Below are 24098 nucleotides of genomic sequence, written 5' to 3'. Positions count from 1 at the left end.
TTCTGCCTTGACCTTTTTAAGGATATCCGCGTAGGACCCTCCAGTGGAGGTTGCGCACGTTGGGCTTCCTTGCCTTCTACTCTATCTTTTTCCACTCCTGTGAAGGTTTTTAAGGGCTTACTGGTGCTCTCGGTCCCAGCATGTTTGACCCTATTTCTCCCTTGGCTTGCTTTGCTTGCCGGCGCCTTATGCATCGCCTTTTTTGCTGGCAGTTTTCCCAGTTTCTTTACCCCTGGGTCGCCGCTGGCGAGCACTTCTGCCCAGGTTTTTTTTTTTAGCAATCACCTTAGCTCTTACTTGTTCTTCAATTAAACCATGCACAGCCGACAGGACTTTTCTCTGGAGATAGTCAATTTCATCGACCGCATAGGGTTTGCGATGGAGCGCTCTTAAATCCCCTTGCTCTTCATCATCATTTTTTAGGCTGCCTTTTTTTACTGTTGGGGTGGGTGCCAATCTGCTTGCCCCTGCCCTCCGCCCATTTTTCTTGCGATCTCACCATTACGCTATTTTTTTTTTTAATGGCCCACTCAAGTAGACTGGACAGTGGCGTATGAAAACCGTCCGCATAAGCCGGCGCCGCCAGTTCTTTGCTTGCCGGCGTACCACCGCACACCACAAGCCCAACTGGCTTGCGCCAGGGTGTTGTGCCCCCGGTCCCCAACCCGCCATATCCCCGCCTGGGGAATTACTGGCACAAAGATTGATCATTTACCCGCAGTGACCTGCTTCTTTTCGATCGGACTTTGCTATTGGTGCTTAATTAATTAATAGAAAAGGAATTAATCTTAGTGGTCTCTGGGATATAACTTACGTTAGGGATATAACTTAGTAGGAGGATTTCTCAACGGTGAAAACGTCAGTAAAATAGTTGTCAAGTCCCAGATCATAATTAAGGGACCTATGTGTCATCTGATTCAAATTTCTCCGTTTTTAAATGAGTCCTATAGGTTTCGTTCATATGAACTAAAACACTTTTCGCCCATTGCGACCATTGTGAAGGATCGCCCAACTGAAGCCTTTCTCCGAAGGTCTTGTTTGCTTGGCAGCGATTTCCATGTATAGTTTATGGCTAGTTTTGCATCTCGAAGTTTTTCCAGTAAATGGTTGTTAAACCGACCGTTGTGGTAAATCCAGACTCCCAGATATTTTTTTCGACTTGACAGTTTCTAGCTCGTTCGACCCTAAATTTCATTTTTCGTTATGTGCTAGTTTTCTCCAATGCCTCTTAAAAATCAGAACTGTTGACTTCTCGGTGTTTACTAACAATCCCCATAACAAGCAGTATTTGAGCAGAGCATTAATCATTGTTTGCAGTTCAACGGGGGATTCGGCGAGGATCACAATGTCATCTGCATACAGCAGAGCCTTGATCTCGCATCCGCATGTTTGAATACCGCAAGGCAGGCTATCCGTTATGTCTTTAAAAAAAAGGAAAACAGGAGGGGTTCAGTAGACATCCTTGCTTTACTTCAGCTTCCGTGGTAAACCACTCCGATAGTTGTTCTCTGTCCCATACTGCCACTAGGTTGTCCGTGTACAAGCTTTGTAGGACGTTTAAAAAAGTCGTTGATATGCCGATATTGCTGAGCTTGTAAATTAGTGTTCTTCTGTCTATAGAATCAAAGGCAGCTCTGAAATCTACAATGAATGCGTATAACTTCTTCCCGCTGTCTATATATGACCTTGCTATACTTGTAAGACTCAAAATGTTGTCCACTGTCCAATATCATTTTCTAAAGCCGGCTTGGAATTCAGTAAGAATGTTGCAGTTTTTTGTCCAGTTTTTTAGCTAACGCATTTTGAAAAGAAATTCCTCTGTAATAAGATGTCACTTTCGGATCGCTTTTTTTAAAGATGGAAAAAATTATAACTTTTGAAAAGCTCTTGGGGCTCTTTCCGATCCCAAGAACTTGTTGAAAGCGGCTACAAGGCTGGCTTTAAATTGAGGAATAGCATACTTTAAGAATTCAGATGGTATCCTGTCAGGCCCGAGTGCTTTTATTTCTTCCACTTCTAGTCCTGTCACTCATCCATCTAAAATGGGATTTTTTACACACGGCATTTCCAATTGCAGCGTTAGCTTCCAGTCTGGAAAGATCACGGAAATTTTTTCCTAGATCATCTGTACTGAGTTCCATTGCTTTTACAAATGAGTTTCCTAATAGTACTCCAATATGCCCTGCTATCTGTTATGGAATCCAATGATCTTCCAGGGTAATGAAAAATTGCGTCCGAGCAATTTGAAAAGTTAGTTTGTATGCGGCGTTTGCTTCGCGATACGTTGCCACTGCACTTGCTGCGTTTGTTGATTTGGCCTGCCTTAGCCAATTGAAAGAAAGTATTCGAGCTGCCTCACGCTGCTCTGTGTACCACTCCTGCTTAAAGTGTTTGGGCTTTCTTCGTCCGCGATTGTTAACGGCTTTGGTAATGCACTCCGTAAGAAATCCGTCAATTCCGTCAGGGGTTATCAAATCTGTCAGTCGATTTGTTGCCAGGTTTCGGTCCAACTTTTTCTTATAGTTTTCGCTATCTCGATTTCGCCAAATCAAACTTCAAGCGGCTCTGTGCTTGCGTTCGATATTTAGGATAAAAAGATGGTCACTTGGAAGTCCTTGAAAGTTTCTATCCATGTATCCGCGTGTCATACATAGGTCGATTGTGGACCGAGCTTCACCTCTCATAAAATATAATCGCCCAAAGGATCGCTTTGTCTTTGGCATTAGGGGCTTCATTGAGGGAGCTTGTGACTAACTTTTGTTCAATTCCAAGAAGTTGAGCTTCTCCCAGCCTTGCGTTACAATCTCCTATAATCAGTGGACTTTCATTTAGTCTAGCGTGTTTTAAAACCTCTCTTCGACAGCATCCAATTTTGCTTCAAGGAATGTTTCGGATAGAATGAAAATTAGAAGAGACGAAATGTACTTAAAGAAATCATTATTTAAAAGCTTTTTTGTTAGTCCTGCCACGTTATAGGACAATATTCTGGTCTCCAGTTTCTTTATGGCATCGGCCTCTTTATTCGCATTTACACCTGCAACGTTACTACCTTCAAACAAAGGACTTCATCTACTACATTTTTTTTTTTCTTTTTAGTTTTTTTTACTTATAATTCGGGTTTAGGAACGCATAATTAATGTAATGCCATTTCCAAACTGTTTCCGTATATTTTCTTTAACTTTGTTTCAGCTGGTTTTCCTTGCCACATGAGTACCTTTTTAGTATTAAAGTCAATTTATGTCTACGTTGATACTGTCGTTTTGGACTTTTTTTTTTGTTTCCCAGCGAAAGGCCTGGAGGAACTTTGGCTCTAGAAATTCCATTTTATTCCCCTGTTTTCCACTGTGAAATTCTTGTCAAGGAACACCTGACATCCACGGAATTTATGGCCATTCTTCAAAATATTCTCCCCTTCTCCTTGCGATTCACATTCCACTGGAACCACCAATTCGCCATCCCGCTTATTAAGCTTTCGCACTCTTTAATTGTAGTTTCTCTTCAGTCAGAGTTTTGACAGCCAATTTGCAGTTTCTATCCACCTTCAGACCTTTTACACTTACATTTTTTTTCTTTTGTTGTTTTAGCAGCATATTTATAGTTCCCCTATCAGCTTCTCTATCTGATCGAAGGCTTATAACCTCTTCCTTGGGCCGCGTGTTTTTGTCGGTTAGCTAATTGACCTGCAGAGAAATGGCCCCATTATCTCTTTTCAGCCCTTGTTTAAGACCTTCCACATCCGATTTAGTTGGCAGATTTTTTTAATTGACATCGAGCAGCTTCGTCATAGCTGATGTCAAATCCTTTAAGGATGCCCATCCAGTGCACTATGGGAAATTTGATCACTTTTTCTGGCTTTAATTAATAACTTAAAAACAAAGCAATATTTAAAAGTTTTGTTTTTAAAGGAAATAAAAATATAAGTATGGGCGTGGCACCGCCCTTCTTTTAAAGAAATTTTTTTCTTTTAACTAAAAAAAAAAAAAACATTTTCTTTTTTTTTATACAAAGACCGAACCTTTAATAAAAAAATATATTGGTATTTTTTCTCCCATTTTTTAGGAAAAATCGCAATTTTACTTTTTATTGATATTATAATTCTTAAAAAATACTAAAATCCTTTATATCTACGTTAAGTGAAATGATGTTTTAAAATATTTTTAAAATAATTAATAATTAATAAGAAAGAAAGTTGCGTACTGTTTATGTTTTAAGCTAACGTTGGAAATGAAACTTACCAGACAAAAATGCGGGAAATATACAGTAATAGGTAAGGGTCTTAAAAGCCAAATTTTAGAGAAAGCGCGCAAAAGTGCACTCTTATACTAACTGAGCCTAATGAGAATTAAATGCTAAAAAAGGTTTTAGAGGTGGAGGGAGCTGGACTCACTTTGTAGCTCTATTTAAAAATAAAATTTAATTTAAAGATTTAGTTTTTTTTGGTTAGAACTTGCACACGATTATACGAGCACCACAATCGATAAATACAATATCAAGGTCAAATACACAGTTACAATACAAAGTTACAAGCCTTATTAAAAGGCATTTCAAAAACGCAGTCGTTTGCTTAGTTTTACTCTATTTAACGATTTTAACTTTTAAGAATAATTGGTAATTTACTAGAGCTGCCAAAAAAGTGGAAATCTTCCCATAGTGCAGTGGTGGCGGCTCCCGATAGGTTCAACGTTCTCGTTGAGTGTTTGACAACTCACTGCGGCTGCGACCACCTGATGGTTACCACCTCTAGCCTTATTTACTTCTTCTCACGCCGGTTCAACTCGTTCCGGCTTTCTTGACTTTTCCGGGTTTTCCACAACTTTCGCCGAAAAAATGAGTGAAAACTGAACTCAAAACTAAATGCTGGTTCTCGTGAGGTACGCTGGGCCACTGCGGATCCTCCGTGTTTTCTGCGGTCAGTGAGCACAGCGTCGTCGTTTGGCCGTAAGTTAGTGTTTTTATGTTACGGGTGTCTTAAGAAGAGAAACTTCTCGGAGACTGGTTAAAAACTAGACTACATACGTCACGTTCGTCTTCTTATTTATGTATATACTTGTATTAAACATTTTTTTTTTCAATTTTCTGATATATAGGTATATAATTAAAATGTTCCAATATAATAAGATATATAAACTTTTACATGTATCCCTACCTAGGTATAAAAATTAAGACCCGCAGCTAAAAACTGCCTAGTGTACAATTTGTAATAAATAATATGCATTGCAAATGCATAAAGATATATTCAAAAAATTAAAGATGTGCGCTTTTGGAAGCGCTTTCGGTTCACTTTTCCATATTTCGGCTTGGTGGGCCTGACGAGACCGCTGCTGGCTGCACAGGCTATTATGTTGTGCTCTTTTGGAAGCGCTGTCGGCTCTCTTTTCCGTAGTCAGGCTTGGTGCGCTGGACGGAAACGGTGCTGGCTGCACAGGGTATTTTGATTTCCCACGAAGGTTTAAGGGGCGGAATTCAACTCAATCAAGTCTTCTTCTTCTTTGCTGGCTGCACAGGGTATTTTGATTTGCCACGGAGGTCTAAGGGACGGAATGCCACTCACACAGGGGTTTTTCTTTTTTTTTAAATTATTTTTTCTTTTTATTTTTTTATCATATATGTAATTTTTTTTTTTGCACTGTACCGAAGATTGCAGTTTAATATCTGTCACGGTCGCCATTTAGTGAATCATTTTTATATCCACTTTTGTTGTTTTCACGTTCTCCCTATTTTACTTGTGCTTCTTTAACATTGTAGTAACTGAATAAAAGCTGGGGCTGAGCAAATGTATTACGGTGATCTAGAATTAATTAAAAAACATAAACTTAACTTCCCAGGCAAAGGCATGGAAAAGGCAATGGAACGCCCTACCTCGGTTTTTACGAAGAGCGTAATAGGTGAAGCTGAAGCTATGAAGATAACAAGATAATGTAGAGCTGGATAGTGGGGCCCGGGAGTACTTTATTCCATTCTTTTTTTCCGAGCCATCCCACTATTATGCCACAGCATGTTAAGAGTGAAGTTGTTGCTGCTGTAATAGTAAGAGGGAGAAGTTAATCAACTGAAATTCAATTTAAACGATTCAATTGGGGATAAAGCATCTAGACATACATTTTTAGAGCTGCCCTACCGCGACCTCCTAGCGGATTGGACCGAACATATTGACTCCGCTTTTTTTAGAGGATCGACTGTCTCTGACGTGGTCAAGAGGCAGCCTTCCCATTATTTGCGACATAAACCGTGGCTTAGATCCGACACAACAGCACTTCACTTGCGTCGTATAACAATAATGGTATTCGGTGCATAACTTAACAAAACGATTACCTTATGTCTAAATATCGGGAACTTGGTACTGAGTTTTAGAACCAAGTGCACTAGTTGACCGATCACTCGCACCAAGCGTAAGGGTTTCCATGAGATCATATGAATTTTTCTATGTGCACAATTTAATACTACATGTCTATAAATTTTGGTACAGTCTACCGACATTAAGAATACATTAGGCACCGATTATCATAATCCGTGACCAAGGCCGCATGGGCCGTTACGTAATTTGCTTCTGTAATCTGGTAAACCTTTACTGTTTCTAAGACTTCTTTTCTGAACAGAATAAACAAACATATAAAATGTCTTAACCCGGCATAGTTGCCGTCGAGTTTCGGGAGTCTTATTTGTGTGTGTATTAAATAACTCGACACAAATCTCAGCAGTATTAGCAACAGATGGGCGGCCGCTTACCAGGTACGCGGTGAATTCGCCAAATAATAGCGCGGCGAAGAGCGCACAGAGGCCGATTTGACTGTTTTAGCTGCAGATTAGGAATATTTTCCACTGTTAAAATTAATAAAAGTTTTGTTTTTTATAATAACTAATATAATCATATATAAAAAAATATTAAAACCGATAATTTCGATTAACTAGATCAGCTGTTAACGCTCAATGCCAACATCTAGTAGCACACAACGAGCTTATAAAAGCAGATAGTGTAAGCTTTTACAAATCTGGAAAGCGCTGTGCATGTAATGTCGTTTCAATGGTAGACACAGATGAAGACTCATCTAAAAAATAAAAATAAGTCTGGATGCTTCTAAAGAGATGCCAATAATATATACTCCAGATGAGGCTATAGCCCATTTCATTGATGGCGACTAAACAAAAACGTCATACAAACTTTTTCAAGCTGGTGCCAAGACGCGATGGGAGTTGTGGACACGCGACATATCGCCAAAGCTTCATGGATCAACTCCTTCAAATGACAGATAAAATTTGTATTATGCCTTTGCAATTGCCAGAATCCTCGCCCATCATCGACTAGTTGCTGTAGACCTCTTAAAATAATGTTTGCAAAAGAGTATACTGAGTTGGTAAGAGCCGAATTAGAGAACATACAGACGCAAATACGAGATTGAGCAGGTTTCAAGCTAATCACAAATTAGAGGTGACAATGATCAACGGAAAAGTGTTTAGCGCAATTGCTGAATCATCTTCACAAACATGCGGCATTTGAAAGGCTACGTCTAAACTAATGAATGAATGCTATATTAGTTACCGGCTACCGATCGAAAAGAGGCAGGTGAGGGGCTCAGATAAAACCATAGTTGATCAACGAAAAACAGCCATTCAAGAAAGATTTAAAATGGCATTATTACTTGATATTCCAATGCCAGGTTCTGACAACACTAACAGTGGTAATACACGTCATTCTGTTTACCCTTGTCTGAGAACGGGGACAGCTCCCTAAGCCCGCACGGCCGACCCCCTAGCAAGTCTGAGTCGTTGCCAAGCAGTCGCCAAGTCAAGGCGTCAGGAACAAGCAGCGAGCAAGGATTTGAGCAAGAAATTCTTAAAAATATAAAATTTTGATTAAATTTAATTCGAAATTCAAAACCAATTAAAAAAATTGTCTATCCAAGCTTAATTAATTTTTTTAAATTTTTTCCCCGATAGTTCCTATGGAAGCTATAAGATATAGTTGTCCGATCCGGCTGGTTCCGTCTTATATACTACCTGCAATAGAAATAAGACTTTTTTTTGGGAAAGCACTTCCCATAAGCACTTTTCGGTATAGCCTTGAGCTCTTCCAGCGATGCAGTCTTTATCTCTTCAATCGTTGCAAATCTCCGTCTTTTCATAGGTCTCTTTAGTTTGGGGAACAAGAAAAAGCAAAGATGAGTGAGCAGGGCCATTATCGTGATGCAAAAGCCATGAATTGTTTTTCCACAATTCTGGACGTTTCTTTCGTATTGCTTCTCGCAAACGGCGCATAACTTCCAGATAATACTGTTTATTGACCGTACGACCATATGGTAAGAACTCCTGATGCACCACGCCACGGTAATCGAAGAATACAGTGATCAAAACTTTGACATTTGATCGAACTTGGCGTGCTTTTTTCGGTCTCGGCTCACCTGGGCTCTTCCATTGTGACGATTGGGCTTTGGTTTCGATATCATAATCATATACCCATGATTCGTCAGCAGTTATGACCCTTTTGAGTAAATCTGGGTCGTCGTTGACGTCATCCAACAGCTCTTGAGCGATGCTCATGCGACGGTTCTTTTGGTCAAAATTCAGCAATTTTGGAACAAACTTCGCTGACACACAGCTCATGCCCAAAGCGTTTGAAAAAATTGCATGGCACGAGCCAAACGATATACCAACATCTTCAGCAACTTCTCTGACAGTGATTCGACGATTTTCCAAAACAATTTTCTTCACTGCTTGAACGTTTTCATCACTTGTTGACGTGCTTGGGTTTCCAGAGCGAGGCTCGTCATTGGCATCTTCCCGGTCATCTTGGAAGAGTTTGTACCACTTGTAAACATTTTTTTACTTAGAATAGTTTCACCGTATGCCACTGTCAACATTTCAAGTGTTTCGGAGCTTTTAATTTTATTTTTTACACAAAATTTGATGCAAATCCTTTGATCCATATTTTTTGATAGCAAAAAGTCGCTGAGCACGCAAAACAACTTGTTACCTTTACGCCTCTCACAACTAAACAAAAAAGGGAATTCAATTGAAACTTGGTACAGATGTTAGGGAAGAGTGTACCAACATAACAAAACAAAAAATCGATAATCGAAAATATGTTGTCCGCGAAATTTGAAAAGTCACCTTACTTTTTGAAGACACCTCGTATGTTATGTTGGCGGCAGACAGATTTAAGAGTTAAAACCGTTTGTGGGCGTTAGAGTGGGCTTGGCACATATTTTTTAGGTAAGTCGATAGGTATAATTGATACAAACACATTTCAGATACAATTTTGTTTCTAACATTAAAACTTTAGCTACCGATTTTCGCGGATTGTGCGCGTGAGAGTTGGGGTGGAACATCGCTGAACTTAGTGATGTAGCTTTCAAAGTTTCCGAGATCTCAGGCGTACAGATGGACATGACTAGATTGACTCCGTTTGTGCTTTCTTCTAACTGACTAGATTGACTCCGTTTGTGCTTTCTTCTAACTGTTTTATACTTTCTGACGAATCCAGTATACCCTTTTACTTTACGAGTAATGGGTATGGCTAGCTATTACGAGAAAAGGTTTGCCAATTTAAATGGTAACTTTTGGTTGGATTATTTGTATTCTGATACATAATACAACTAAATAAAAAAAACATTTTTTCGCAAATATCTAATAAGACATTTTTTAAAAATTTCTGGAGTTAAAATTAAATTTTTTCTATTTCAGAGGCTGAGTAATGATCATATCTGTTATTTCTTGTATCAGATATTGCGAGGAGTGAAGTACATACATTCAGCAAACGTCTTGCATCGGGACCTAAAACCAAGTAATCTACTGCTTAACAAGACTTGCGATTTAAAAGTATGTATATTATTTTATTGGCTGCTCTCAAGAACTACTCGGGTTTCCATATATATATTCTGACCTAATATCGTAAATAATGGTTTTATTGTCTTTTATTGATGCGCTTAAACCAATTACCAATTTGTGTTTTGATTCGGGTTCATAAGAATAGATTCATTAACTTGTGAAAAATTTTGAAACACCGCGATTATGTTTCCCAAAACTTATTTGCACCGATCCACACTGTCTTTTTTTGAGCGATTGTCAAATTGTCCGATATGAAAACTTTTTAAGGCCAGACTCTTATGTATTATAATGTATGCTGGTGAGGTCAAAAATCACTAAAAACGTGACTAAGTAATATAAAGTACTAATTCTCGAATAATAAAACAAAATCAAATGTATGGGTATAAAATTATCCAATCTGTCTATAGCGTCCAACATATTATTATCTTCGGCGCAATATGATTTACTAGAAAGTGTGCTTGATATTTCGTTATCTCAAATAAACCATGTTAAAAATATGTTAGGATTTTTACTATTTGTGCTTAACTTCCAGTCCAGATAGTGTTAGAAGACCTAGCCTACCCAATCCTTGAGCTGATTATTGACAAGCGGTCAAAATTAAATAAAATATCTGAAAAGTCAGCACAACAAATCCATTTAAGAAAGCTTTAAAAAATTAAATTGGTTCGTAACTTGCTTCGATTGGTCCGATCTTTACTCGTGCACTAATATGACTGAAGCTGTTGTTATATTTTATATTGTATTAGAATTCGCGATGTTTAATTCCCAGGAATATACAAATTATTTAGCTAGACCCACTTATGCTGGATCTAAATTAATTATTTACATTTACAATTACAAAACCAAACAACACAGCGCGACAAACAGATTACCATATGAAATATTTATATGTTCAAGAAGTCGTCCTGAAAGAAAAGAAAATAAATAAAATTGAACAGTTATATAGGAAACGCGATAATAATGGAATATATACGAAATATAAACAAGCACCGTTAGTAAAGTTCAAGAAAACAAATCAATTTAAAAAGACAGGAACTATAAAGTAAATAGATAAACAACTTTTAAAAAGAAACAAATCATAAACACAAAACTCAACAAGATTTTTAACAAAAGAAAATATGATCATAATTCCAGGCAAACGGATTGAAATATCAGACATATAAAAATGAAAACCATAATATTGTCGATCACATACACAGCTGCAATTCATGTGACAGTGGGACAGAGTATTGAAATAAACACCATAAAATCCTAAAAATAATTTAGTGTATTTAAATCCGCTTAAATAGGTATAACAAGGAATTTCAATTATCACTATTTAGGCATAAACATAACTTAGAGTGAACATTTAAAAAACAATTTAATGACTTTTAATGATGCCAATAAATTTAATGAAATTGTGCAAATCAAATACTAACCATAATAACCTAAAAGAGAAATAATCGGAATTAAAATTATGAGGATAGTATGAGTGGTTTAATGGGAACATTTGATCAATAAGTCAAATAGAAACTAACGGAAGTAAAGTGTTTAGGGTAGTAAAAGTGCTTTAGTTAATATCTATATACATTTATTCCGAACATAAGATCTTAAAAAAGAATTATTACTTAAAAACAAACCTTTCAGAGAAGAGATTATTGATTCCATTTTTATTAGAATAGAGGTTATAAGCAACCTTAAAGAAGCCGAAAAAATTTAACAACAATATTAAATATATAACAACAATATTTGCATAAGAATATAGTGACCGCGTTCAGCAAAACAACATTATACTTGATATTCGGAAATAATATTCGGAAATATTTTTTTTTTTAATTATACTTTGGTGCTCTGTATCATGTAACCTCCAACGCTTGGAAATACCGCTATTTAACTAATTCTAAATTTCGAATTTAAATTTATCAAAATCGGTTGAGTATGTCATAGGAAGGATCGGAAAATTTGGTAGGAAAATAATATGAAACAAATTATAGCTTCGGTGTTTTTTGACATATTATCTTATACTATAGGGAATTTAATTTTTGGTACGGTTCCTGACCCTTATAGTAGTAGTAGTTCTCCAGTTACGGGTGTACAAAGTATAGCTATTTATAGCTGTTTTTTCTCCAAACTACCTAGTTTTTTCAAAAGTAGTAGAACTAATGTTTCTTATATTGATGTGGTTAGCACCACTCCTTTTCAATAAAAAGACGATAGAACACATTTTACAAAAACAAAATGTTGTGGTTGCAAGCAGAAAAAAAAGGGTGTAAGCAAAAGGGGAAAGGTAATTATTATATTCCAGTTAAAATATGCGATATTGAACTACAGGAACAAATGCGATTATATAAAAACCAATTGTTAAATAAATTAAGTCGATATGAATATGGTGTAAAAGCTTATTGTAAGGGGGAAAGGGAAAACAAATAAAAACGAACAAGAAGAATGTAAAAAGTATAGAATGTTTAATTATTTAGTAGATCATATACTACATTTTCGTCACAGAAGTTGATTTCAGAACTTTGATTGTTGAAGGTGCGGTCGTCACTATATTTTACCTCGTTATTTTACCTCGTTAAGAAGTGTTTTTGAATATTTTTGGTTTTTTTTAAGTAATTTTAATTAAATTTAATATAAATCGTATGATTCTTTACATTTAGCTGTCAAAAAAACGGTAAAAGAAATATTTAAATAACTATTTTTAAAAAATGTCGCTTTGTTGGTTTTTTGTTTTAATAATTATTTCTTATAACTGCAAGGGTATCCAAACTTTGGCTTGCATAAGTTAACTTTCTTTCTTGTATTGAATATTTTTATATTATATAACATATTTAAATTGAAATCGGACGATCGTTTTCAACTTCTTAAAGTCACTTATAAGTAACTGCAGCGACAAAAAATGCTTGCAATGCTATTAGGAAATAATCTCTGACTTTGGTGTTTTTTACTTTCTAATGATCCGGTTTTTGGGTATTGCATATCTTTTAAAGCGTATATTCTAGCTTTAAAACGATAGATCAATCAATTGGTATTGATTAAATTAAACAAATTTTTTGAAATGTATATTTTGGCATTAATACTATAGACGTTAGGGTGGGCCACCCTTCTGAAATAGTCTTAGGGGTTCCGCGAATTTAGGACTCTGCAAGCAATTCCAAACATACTGGCTTTTATAGATAGACGGACATACTAGCAAGCACACTAGATCGATTGGGACATGATCCAGATCAAAAATATATATAATTTCTAGGGTCGGAAACGCTTCCTTCTATCTATTAAATATTTTCCAAGACATATAAAAAAACCCTTTTTAAGGGGTATAAAAATAGCTTTTAGGGCATAGCTTCACTTATTCAACTTAAAAGAAAGGTTATTGTTAAGATAATTAAATATGTTGGTCTAATCGATTTCGTCAATTTGTTTTTTGTGTACAAGTTTTGCAGTACTGCCCAAAACCTCGAACTAAAAAATATTGCAGGTGGACGTCGGTGCGGACTGTCAAACAAAATAAACTATGTTGACTATTTTTCTGAAGTCATTTGAATGGCAGGGCGGAAGTAATTAGTAAAAGGGTCAAAATCAGCGAAGAGGACCACCCCTGTTCCGAAAGTCCGATTTTCATCGAACATTTTTGCTTTTGCAGTTTAATAACGACAAAATAAGATCTTCATTTAAAGGGTTTTGCGAAACAGCATAGCTAGGTGGCTCGCGAGTTGTTCCAATGTCCAAAGAACTTTGGATGCTATGCGCGGCCTTTTCAGTTCTTATATAGAAAACCGCTGTAAGCGCTCCGTAAATTTATATCGGTTACCGGGCCTGACCTAGAGCAACTTTGCGAAAAAGTGACAAAAAATGCCATATTGTAACCCCTATAATTCCGGTAAAACTCAAAATTTTGAATAACCGTTCAAATGAAGATTTTGTTTCGTCGTTACGAACTGGAAATAAGAAGATTTTAACTCAAAACATCTTTCACTTCGGACCATTTTATATTATTCATTATTGATCTTAATGCATTCCAAACTTGGATAACTAATAAAACTTAAAGGGCTAGAAATGCAATATAATTAACTTATTTCCCGTAAACCCCTGATATATCGATACACTTGGTGCAATGATAATAAATAAGACTTAAATGGCTATAAATGCAATGTAACCAACAAATATTCTGTCAAGCTCTAATACAATCCAAGTGATTATGTATTGATGACCTTCTTGTCTATATGAATCCCAAACATAAATTTTCTGACCACACAACTAACATTGTGAAAAAATTTAATGTATGCCCATATGCGTTCTTATCACATAGCACGCTGTCGCTGACAAAGGCAATGCCCTATGTATATTATTGGCATAACAACAATGTGTTGTGACTTCGGCTAACAAAGTGTTGCCGCTCAATATTTATGTTATGTGATAAAAACGCATATGGGCATACATCTTTTGAAAATACACATAGAGCCATAGGTAATATATATAAAAGAGATCAGCAATTAATATCTACAACCCCTGTTAGTATATACGAGTTAAATATCCTTTATATAGATACATTTAACTGTCATGCCTCACCATTGTTTCACTGCCTTTGCAACACAAAAAGGAATAGCACTAACGACCATTCCGGGTGTTCAAGTCAGATCAAGAATAGACGAGCATCTAATCTTAGGTAGAGCAATTGTTATGATGGAATCTAAGAAATAATTCATTTCCTTGACATAATGCAATGGAATGAATTACCAAAGAATTATCAAACATTTAAGAAGAATTCGACAATTCGTATAAGTCATTAACCCAGAATAGCCCGATACAGAAACCACTGTTAAAAAACACGTAGAAATATTAGTTAAATGCTTTAATGATGCACGAATACTAATATATGAACACAGAGATAAGTTTAATCAAGATCATTGGTCTCAAGGATCAAAGTTTTTGACCAGACTAAGATCAAATTTGACAACTATTAGAGAAAAGTTCAAGCTCGATATATCATTACCTAATCTTCTTAATTCTGGTGAAAAAACAGAATCAAAAAAGTTATTAATATCAACCAAAAGGATTTGGAGGAGGAAGAAATAAATAATCTCCCTATCCAGCTATATTAATGTCTGATTTGGACAATTCTACAGATTCAGACACTAGCTCGAGCACAGTTGAAGAACAATTTATTACAATGGCACAGTCAAATACTGATTTTATCAACACTGCATCACTGCTTATACCAGTATTTAATGGAAAAGCTGAAAACTTAAACTTAGTTTCTCGATGCATTGAAAATTATAGAATCAATAAAAGGCGAACACGAAGAATTAGCTATTTCAATAATAAAAACAAAGCTGAAAGGTGGCTCAAGAAACCTGGTCAGAAATAAAAAAAAACTATATCATTTCTGTACTAAAAAGACGAAACTGAAGAATTACTATCAGCCAAACTGATGAATCTACAGCAACGAAACAAAACTGCTAAGCAATACACGTCAAAGGTTGAGCAGATGACATATCCAAGTTCGTAAATAGTTGCACGGAAGCAACTGGACAACCAAATACTGTCCTTTATTATAAAAATTATCCTCAGCGTGGTGGCAACCGCGGACATGGAAATTTCAGAGGTAACTTTTATGGTCGTAATAATAATTATAGCAACTACAACAGTTTCAATTATTATAATAATGCAAGAGGTCAATACAGAGGAAACAATCGAGGGCGTGGTAACTCAAACCGAGGCCACAATAGCAATAACACCAATAACCATGTGAGAACCCAAAGTACATCGGAAAACTCTCAAGACCCTTTCAGTACCCAACAGTAGAAAATGTAATGGTTCATGCAATTAATCTCAGTCAGAATATATTTGTTACTTTTAGTAACGCAGGAAAAGAAATGGTGTTTTTAGAACACACGGGTGCAGACATTTCAATAATCAAAGAAAATTCTGATGTCAATCATGACATAAACGTTAACTATATAATAGATATAAAAGGAATAAGTATGGAGGTTACAAAATCAAAAGGGTTAAGCTCTATTGAGATACAGACAACTAAATATATAATACGACACGACTTTCATATCGTGGATTTACATTTTGCTATTCCATGCGATGGCATATTAGGAATCGACTTCATAAAGAAGTACAACTGTCAATTAGACTTTAAGTCACCTGAAGATTGGCTTATAATCAGACCCGATAACCTTAAATTTCCAATTTATGTGCCAATAATAGAATCCCACACTTCGCTTACACATAAAGCTAGGTCACCAGTGGGTCAAGCATACGCCATACAACTCAATACTTCTGCCAGCAAGATCCCAAGTTATTTGAAAAACTCAATTAAATTCCCAAGAAGACAGTGTATTGATTCCAAACCAAGAAATTAAAAATGGTATTTACGTAGCTAGTACAACAGAAAATGCATTCATAAGATTACTTAATACAGATCAAGTAGTCAGTACATCAACTTTCCTTCACAATTTAAGTCACGGCTCTCAAGCTTATGCACCAAATACAGTGAAATATTCAGATTGCAAACAGAACCAATCAGTACAAATGATTTCTACTACAAGAAACTAAGATTATAGTATGATGAAGGATTCCACCAAATTAAACTCGAAAAAAGTTCACGAGATAACCTAATTTTCAACGAGCAATGGCTCGTATCGTTTCACGCGATTACCTTTCGGTTTAGAAATAGAGCCTAATTCATTTCAAAAGATGATGACTATTGCATTCTCTGGATTAGCACCTTATAGTTATAGGTTGTTCCAAGAAACATATGCTTAAAACTTAACAGATATTTTTGGGAAATGCAGGGAATACAACCAAAAGTTGATGACTTAATATTTATAGGTTGTTCCGAGAAACATAGGCTTAAAAATTTAACAGATGTTTTTGAGAAATGCAGGGAATTCAACCTAAAATTACATCCAAAAAATGTTCGTTTTTTATGCATGAGCTGAGTTTTCTTGATCATAAATGTACAGATAAAGGGATACTACCAGATGACAAGAAATATGACGTCATCATGATTTACCCAGTGCCGCCCAATGCGGACTGCGCTAGACGTTTTGTAGCCTTTTGCAATTATTATAGACAATTCATTGAAAACTTCGCCGAATATTCCCGGTACATTATGAAAAAAGAATGTTCCCATTAAATGGACAGTTGAATGCCAAGACGCATTCCAATATGCAACAAGAAAGGAAGTTAAGTTGTATACTCTTGCAGTTATAAAAAATAATCAATAACTTTAATAAATTGAATTCGAAATTCTTAAAAATATAAAAATTTATATTCCCAATATTATAAGATAATATGTCAAAAAGCACGAAACCTATAATTTGTTTCACATTATTTCCCACCAATTATCCGATCGTTTCTATGACAGCTATATGATATAGTCGTCCGATTTTAATAAAATTTAATTCGAAATTCAGAACTAATTAAAAAATCTTATTTTCAAGCTTAGAAAGTTATATGTTAAAAAACACAAATAATATAATTTTTATTTCATGTTTTCCTACTAATTTTCCTATCTTTCCTATGGCAGCTATGTGATATAGTCGTCCGATTTTGACAACATTTAATTAATCGAAATTCAAAACAAAATAAAAAATGTTATTTTCAAGCGTAGGAGGTTATAAGTTAAAAAACACCGAAGTTATAATTTTTGAATATTGTTTTACCATTAATTTTCCGATTGTTCCTATAGGAGCTATATGATATAGTCCTTCGATTTTGATTAAATTTAATTCGAAATTCAGAACTTATTTAAAAATGTTATATCCAAGCTTAGAAAGGTGTAAGTTAAAAAAACACCAAAGAAATAATTTTTTTTAAATTTTTTCACCGATAGTTCCTATGGGAACTATAAGATATAACCAAGGTAACCAGTTCTTTTGTGCAGAACTTGTGTTCTTTATTCGCTGAATGACAAAACTGAACTGGGCTTAAGGCTAACAAAAATTGGATATCATAGCGGCCACGCAAATATGCAGTGTTAGCCGGCTATGCATGGGCATCCGGACAGACGCTGTGTCAGCAGTTTGGGCGGAGCGTGCTGTCGAACGATCGGTCATTGCCGTCGCTCGGTTAACTTAGTTAACTTGCATGCGCATATTTATTTAAACGGTCAGAATGGAAACCATGCTGACTCGGCTCTAAGCGCGGTATGCTAAGAGTGCAAATCATATTACGTTTGCACTTGAAATGGTTGTGGGCACTTGGCACGCTGTCTATATTATCGGCATAACAACAAAGTGTTGTGACTTATGTTATGTGATAAGAACGTATATTCTCCCTCTTCCATGAATCTCCATAAAGTTTTTTTTTGTATTTGAGATTGTATTTAGAACGATAAAGAAAATGAAATCATCAATATTATGTATATATCAAAAATATGCATATTTATATATGTTATTATCTATGTATAGCCATACTCAGTGAGAATATGAAATAAAAAGTTTTAGTCTAACCTTATGAACTATCTGTTTTTTGTTTTTGTCATTAACTATTATAACATTATTTCTATCTCCTATTTCCGTTACTTTATACGGACCAGTACATTTATAATCTAACTTATGACCTGTTTTCTCTTCTTATTAATACTTTATTTCTTACTGATATATTGTTTACTTTTTGATCGTATAGTACCTTGTTTTTATGTATGTTTCTTATGCTCCTATCCTAGCTCTTTTATATGCTACTTCTAATCTATATTTACTTTCTTTAGCATAATCATCTATGTTCTATGTTGTTTTTATGCTATCTATGCTATTAAATTGTTTTGGTAAATTACTTGTTTTACCAAATACTAGCTCATGTGGACACCAATTATGTGCCCTAGATTAATTATGTGCCGCGATCCGAATGCGATATCGAAGACGATATTTTTTATCTTCTAGAAGTCACTTAGAAATGACTTCCGCGATAGAAAATGCTTCCAGGGCCGTTACTTAGCTTTTAAATAATAAATGATAAAATGTAAATAAAAATGTTAAGATGACAGGTTTTAAATGGGAGTTCCCTTAATGGAAAAATGAATGATATACATCTGTGTAATGTTATTGCCCGTCAATATTACGGGCACGAACATATGGTTCTTTCACTGCCGTCTAGTGCTCTGGACTGCAGGTCAGTATGGTGAGAGGGGTAATGCAAAGATCGATCTAGACCGATTTTTTTTTTAGCAATTTAAAACTTACATTAACCTAATCGGAATGAGATAAATAATATTGGTATTGAAAAGTATTGGAGAGATAGAGGGGTGACAAATAGGGAAGCCGCGCACTCTGCCGTAAACAGCGCTTAGAATTATTAAATTATTTGAAAGTTTTTATTTTGAAGCGTGGTAGGTTACATGTATATGAAAACTTATATATATATATATGTATATATATATATGTATATATATATGTATATATATATGTATATATATATGTATATATATATGTATATATATATGTATATATATATGTATACATATATGTATATATATATGTATACATATATGTATATATATATGTATATATATATGTATATATATATGTAAATAAGGAAATAACATTTTGTATTTGGTTTTGAATTTCTAATTAAATTTTATCAAAATCGGACGACTATATCATATAGCTGCCATAGGAACGATCGGAAAATTAGTAGGAAAACATGAAATATAAATTATATCTTTTGTGTTTTTTAACATATAACCTTATAGGCTTGAAAATTATTTCTGAATTTCGAATTAAATTTTATTAAAATCGGACGACTATATTTCCTATTACATTTTTTGAAAATTTAAATGAGATTTTTTTAAATTATCAATGCCTATATTTCCACAATCGTTTAATTCGGACCATTAAAAATGTACAAGTAAATAAAGTGTGATATCTTGGGTTCAATCGCGTTGCTGCAGCATATCTACATCTACCTCGCACTACCAGTTATTTGATAATAGACTATATCATTCTTACTTGTTTGTTTTATTTTATAAATAAGTTGAAAAGTTAGTAAGCAACGGCGACTTTCAATGGCTCGTATCGTTTCACGCGATTACCTTTCGGCTTAGAAATAGAGCCTAATTCATTTCAAAAGATGATGACTATTGCATTCTCTGGATTAGCACCTTATAGTTATAGGTTGTTCCAAGAAACATATGCTTAAAACTTAACAGATATTTTTGGGAAATGCAGGGAATACAACCAAAAGTTGATGACTTAATATTTATAGGTTGTTCCGAGAAACATAGGCTTAAAAATTTAACAGATGTTTTTGAGAAATGCAGGGAATTCAACCTAAAATTACATCCAAAAAATGTTCGTTTTTTATGCATGAGCTGAGTTTTCTTGATCATAAATGTACAGATAAAGGGATACTACCAGATGACAAGAAATATGACGTCATCATGATTTACCCAGTGCCGCCCAATGCGGACTGCGCTAGACGTTTTGTAGCCTTTTGCAATTATTATAGACAATTCATTGAAAACTTCGCCGAATATTCCCGGTACATTATGAAAAAAGAATGTTCCCATTAAATGGACAGTTGAATGCCAAGACGCATTCCAATATGCAACAAGAAAGGAAGTTTAGTTGTATACTCTTGCAGTTATAAAAAATAATCAATAACTTTAATAAATTGAATTCGAAATTCTTAAAAATATAAAAATTTATATTCCCAATATTATAAGATAATATGTCAAAAAGCACGAAACCTATAATTTGTTTCACATTATTTCCCACCAATTATCCGATCGTTTCTATGACAGCTATATGATATAGTCGTCCGATTTTAATAAAATTTAATTCGAAATTCAGAACTAATTAAAAAATCTTATTTTCAAGCTTAGAAAGTTATATGTTAAAAAACACAAATAATATAATTTTTATTTCATGTTTTCCTACTAATTTTCCTATCTTTCCTATGGCAGCTATGTGATATAGTCGTCCGATTTTGACAACATTTAATTAATCGAAATTCAAAACAAAATAAAAAATGTTATTTTCAAGCGTAGGAGGTTATAAGTTAAAAAACACCGAAGTTATAATTTTTGAATATTGTTTTACCATTAATTTTCCGATTGTTCCTATAGGAGCTATATGATATAGTCCTTCGATTTTGATTAAATTTAATTCGAAATTCAGAACTTATTTAAAAATGTTATATCCAAGCTTAGAAAGGTGTAAGTTAAAAAAACACCAAAGAAATAATTTTTTTTAAATTTTTTCACCGATAGTTCCTATGGGAACTATAAGATATAACCAAGGTAACCAGTTCTTTTGTGCAGAACTTGTGTTCTTTATTCGCTGAATGACAAAACTGAACTGGGCTTAAGGCTAACAAAAATTGGATATCATAGCGGCCACGCAAATATGCAGTGTTAGCCGGCTATGCATGGGCATCCGGACAGACGCTGTGTCAGCAGTTTGGGCGGAGCGTGCTGTCATAGGAACGATCGGAAAATTAGTAGGAAAACATGAAATATAAATTATATCTTTTGTGTTTTTTAACATATAACCTTATAGGCTTGAAAATTATTTCTGAATTTCGAATTAAATTTTATTAAAATCGGACGACTATATTTCCTATTACATTTTTTGAAAATTTAAATGAGATTTTTTTAAATTATCAATGCCTATATTTCCACAATCGTTTAATTCGGACCATTAAAAATGTACAAGTAAATAAAGTGTGATATCTTGGGTTCAATCGCGTTGCTGCAGCATATCTACATCTACCTCGCACTACCAGTTATTTGATAATAGACTATATCATTCTTTCTTGTTTGTTTTATTTTATAAATAAGTTGAAAAGTTAGTAAGCAACGGCGACTTTCTCAAAAGCTTATCATGTCTGTAGCAGCTAGAGCTACAAAACATAAAACTCAGCTCGGTAAAGTCAGGTTTAGTTCTTCGGGCAGCTTGTAACAACTGCTGCTGTACACTTTTTGTGTGGCGGCAGTGAATGAGCAATACCACATATAGCAGCGCTTTAAAAACAATACAGAATAGGTGTAATTGATAATAATTATTTATTTTGTAGATATGCGACTTTGGACTAGCTCGAATTGCAGACCCCGAACACGACCATACAGGATTTTTAACAGAATACGTTGCTACTCGATGGTATAGGGCACCTGAAATTATGTTGAACTCAAAGGGATACACAAAATCAATTGATATCTGGTCCGTTGGGTGCATTCTGGCTGAAATGTTGAGCAATCGACCAATATTCCCTGGAAAACATTATCTTGATCAACTTAACCATATTCTTGGCGTATTGGGGTCACCATCACGTGAAGACTTGGAGTGTATTATAAATGAAAAGGCAAGTACAAATTTGTATTTATAAACATTTAAATATAAATCTTTGGGCCTTAGGCACGGAACTATTTGGAATCTTTGCCTTTTAAGCCAAATGTACCCTGGACGAGACTTTTTCCAACTGCTGACGCGTTGGCTTTAGACCTTCTAGGAAAAATGTTAACCTTTAACCCGCACAAACGGATTCCCGTCGAGGAAGCTCTGGCACATCCCTATTTGGAGCAGTATTATGACCCTGGAGATGAGGTACTACATATAAAATCCCATTGCGGGTAAACATTTGTTAATGAACGGCAAATGTTTAAATCGATTTTATGAATACTTTTAAAGATAAAGCCTTTGAAAGGTTTTTTAATGAAAGTAACGCAGATAGATCAAGTGCGTTATTATCACGTTTCCCAAAAAATTAAATGCACTATAACTTAACTCAACTGTCAACTCAATTTGGAAAGCTATATGTGGCAAATAATTTCTAAATCATGGCAAATTGGGCAAGGAGGAGATTTTTATTTAGGAAAGCATTCTAAAAATTAATATTATAGTTCTTGACAGTTTTGTATTAAAAAGTTCAAGTTTTAACGCCTGCTTCACATATGTGAATTTGACTTTCATAAATTTTTTGTAGTTCCTAAAAATATTGGAATTTTTTTACGTCGGGTTAAAAGAGTTGAAACATATTTTTTTAAGACCATATATACAAAATTTTTGGTTCGATTGAACTGAAGTTTAGGTAGTATAATCAAGAAATTTTAAACTAAGTAAAAAAACAGTAATCGTTTTTATGTAACTATATGTTACTTCTCGGTTATACCCAAGGCTTGCAAATTCTTTAAGCTTTTGGATTTTCCTTCTGGTGCAATAATCAAATTTTAAAGGTTTAAAATTAAATTTTAGCCTTACTTATAACGATATTTTTGAATTTTTTGAATTTTGGAAAGGCTAAGTAAGGACCATCAGAGTAAAAGTGAAGTACAGCTAGCTTTAGGGCCTATGCCTATATAAAGACATCAAAAAAAATCGATTCGATTAATATTTTTTTTGTCATTAGTTATCCATTATTTCTTTGTTTTTTGAAATGCCCTATAATTAAGAGTATTTAAATAAAAAACTAACATTATCAATGTTGCAATTAAAAGAAAGAAAACAGAAATACCCCTTCGATGGTGTTGTCAATAAGGTATTTCCTGTACTGATGCTAAGGTCAAGCTTTTACTTTAGATGTTTCGTCTTTGCTAGGGAGGTAGCAGACCTCTCAGTATGACTGACATATTGCCATATTATCTAAAATAACAAAAAACTTAAAAGCCGTTAAAAATGCCTGATACTATTAAATAATTATATCTGACAACAATTCCACATTGCCTAAAATAACAAAAATCTTAAAAGCTTTTAAAACAGCCTTACTTGTAAATAAACAGGAGCTTCTTTACCTAAGAGTGTCGTATAGAGTGGGCGTTTGTGCGAATCAAGTGGCACTAATCTGGATCGAGTTTGGGGTGTGCGAGATGTTATTACCCTCTACCTTGGTGACGCGTGTAACATATGATCTGTTACCTCTTGTTAAGACTTTATATGCAATTTTATCTAACACAACTAATGCTCTTTTTTTCAAAAATGTGACCACTATCAGATCATTTACTTGGGGCTCGACTGGGAGTACATGATACTGGTTAAACTTAAATTAAATTTATTCGTTACAATATGTCTTCATGACTCCCGCCGAGATTCTAATTTGATTTAGCTGTATCGAATAGTGAGAGATCTTAAAGCGCACCAACTTAAAGGTAATTTAATTGTACGTCATATATAGGTTCAGATTTCTATACATGGAACCAAGAACCAAGAAGTCCAGCAACTAGCAGGTTGCTGTTGACAAAGATATTTGGCTGGAAGAAACTTTATAAAATTTGACATATTGATTGATGACACCGTGCTCGGATTTTACAAATAAAAGAGCTGACGGAGAAGTCTCTTTAAACACAGCTAACT

The 24098-nt window shown here is 34.7% G+C and overlaps 1 protein-coding gene across 13 annotated transcripts in view; it reads left to right on the top strand.

Moving 5' to 3' along the window:
* The window catches only part of LOC108028907 (mitogen-activated protein kinase ERK-A), a 140744-nt gene that overhangs the window by 77580 nt on the left and 39066 nt on the right, over positions 1 to 24098 (top strand). For 8 of the 13 annotated variants that reach the window (XR_007765021.1, XM_050889810.1, XM_050889809.1 and 5 more), the window contains 3 exons: positions 9679 to 9813; positions 21829 to 22113; positions 22167 to 22355. Coding sequence is in view for 12 of the 13 variants with exons in the window: in XM_050889810.1 (XP_050745767.1) it covers positions 9679 to 9813; positions 21829 to 22113; positions 22167 to 22355 (609 nt within the window). In the remaining variant the exon portion in view is untranslated. Of the gene's footprint in view, positions 1 to 9678; positions 9814 to 15257; positions 15407 to 21828; positions 22114 to 22166; positions 22403 to 24098 lie in introns of those variants that run through there. The other 5 variants (XM_050889812.1, XM_050889811.1, XM_050889813.1 and 2 more) reach the window with 3 other exon arrangements.

Source organism: Drosophila biarmipes, unplaced genomic scaffold, assembly GCF_025231255.1.
Source record: "Drosophila biarmipes strain raj3 unplaced genomic scaffold, RU_DBia_V1.1 ptg000007l, whole genome shotgun sequence".
Lineage (NCBI taxonomy): Eukaryota > Metazoa > Arthropoda > Insecta > Diptera > Drosophilidae > Drosophila > Drosophila biarmipes.
This window is presented reverse-complemented; position numbering and strand designations above follow the sequence as displayed.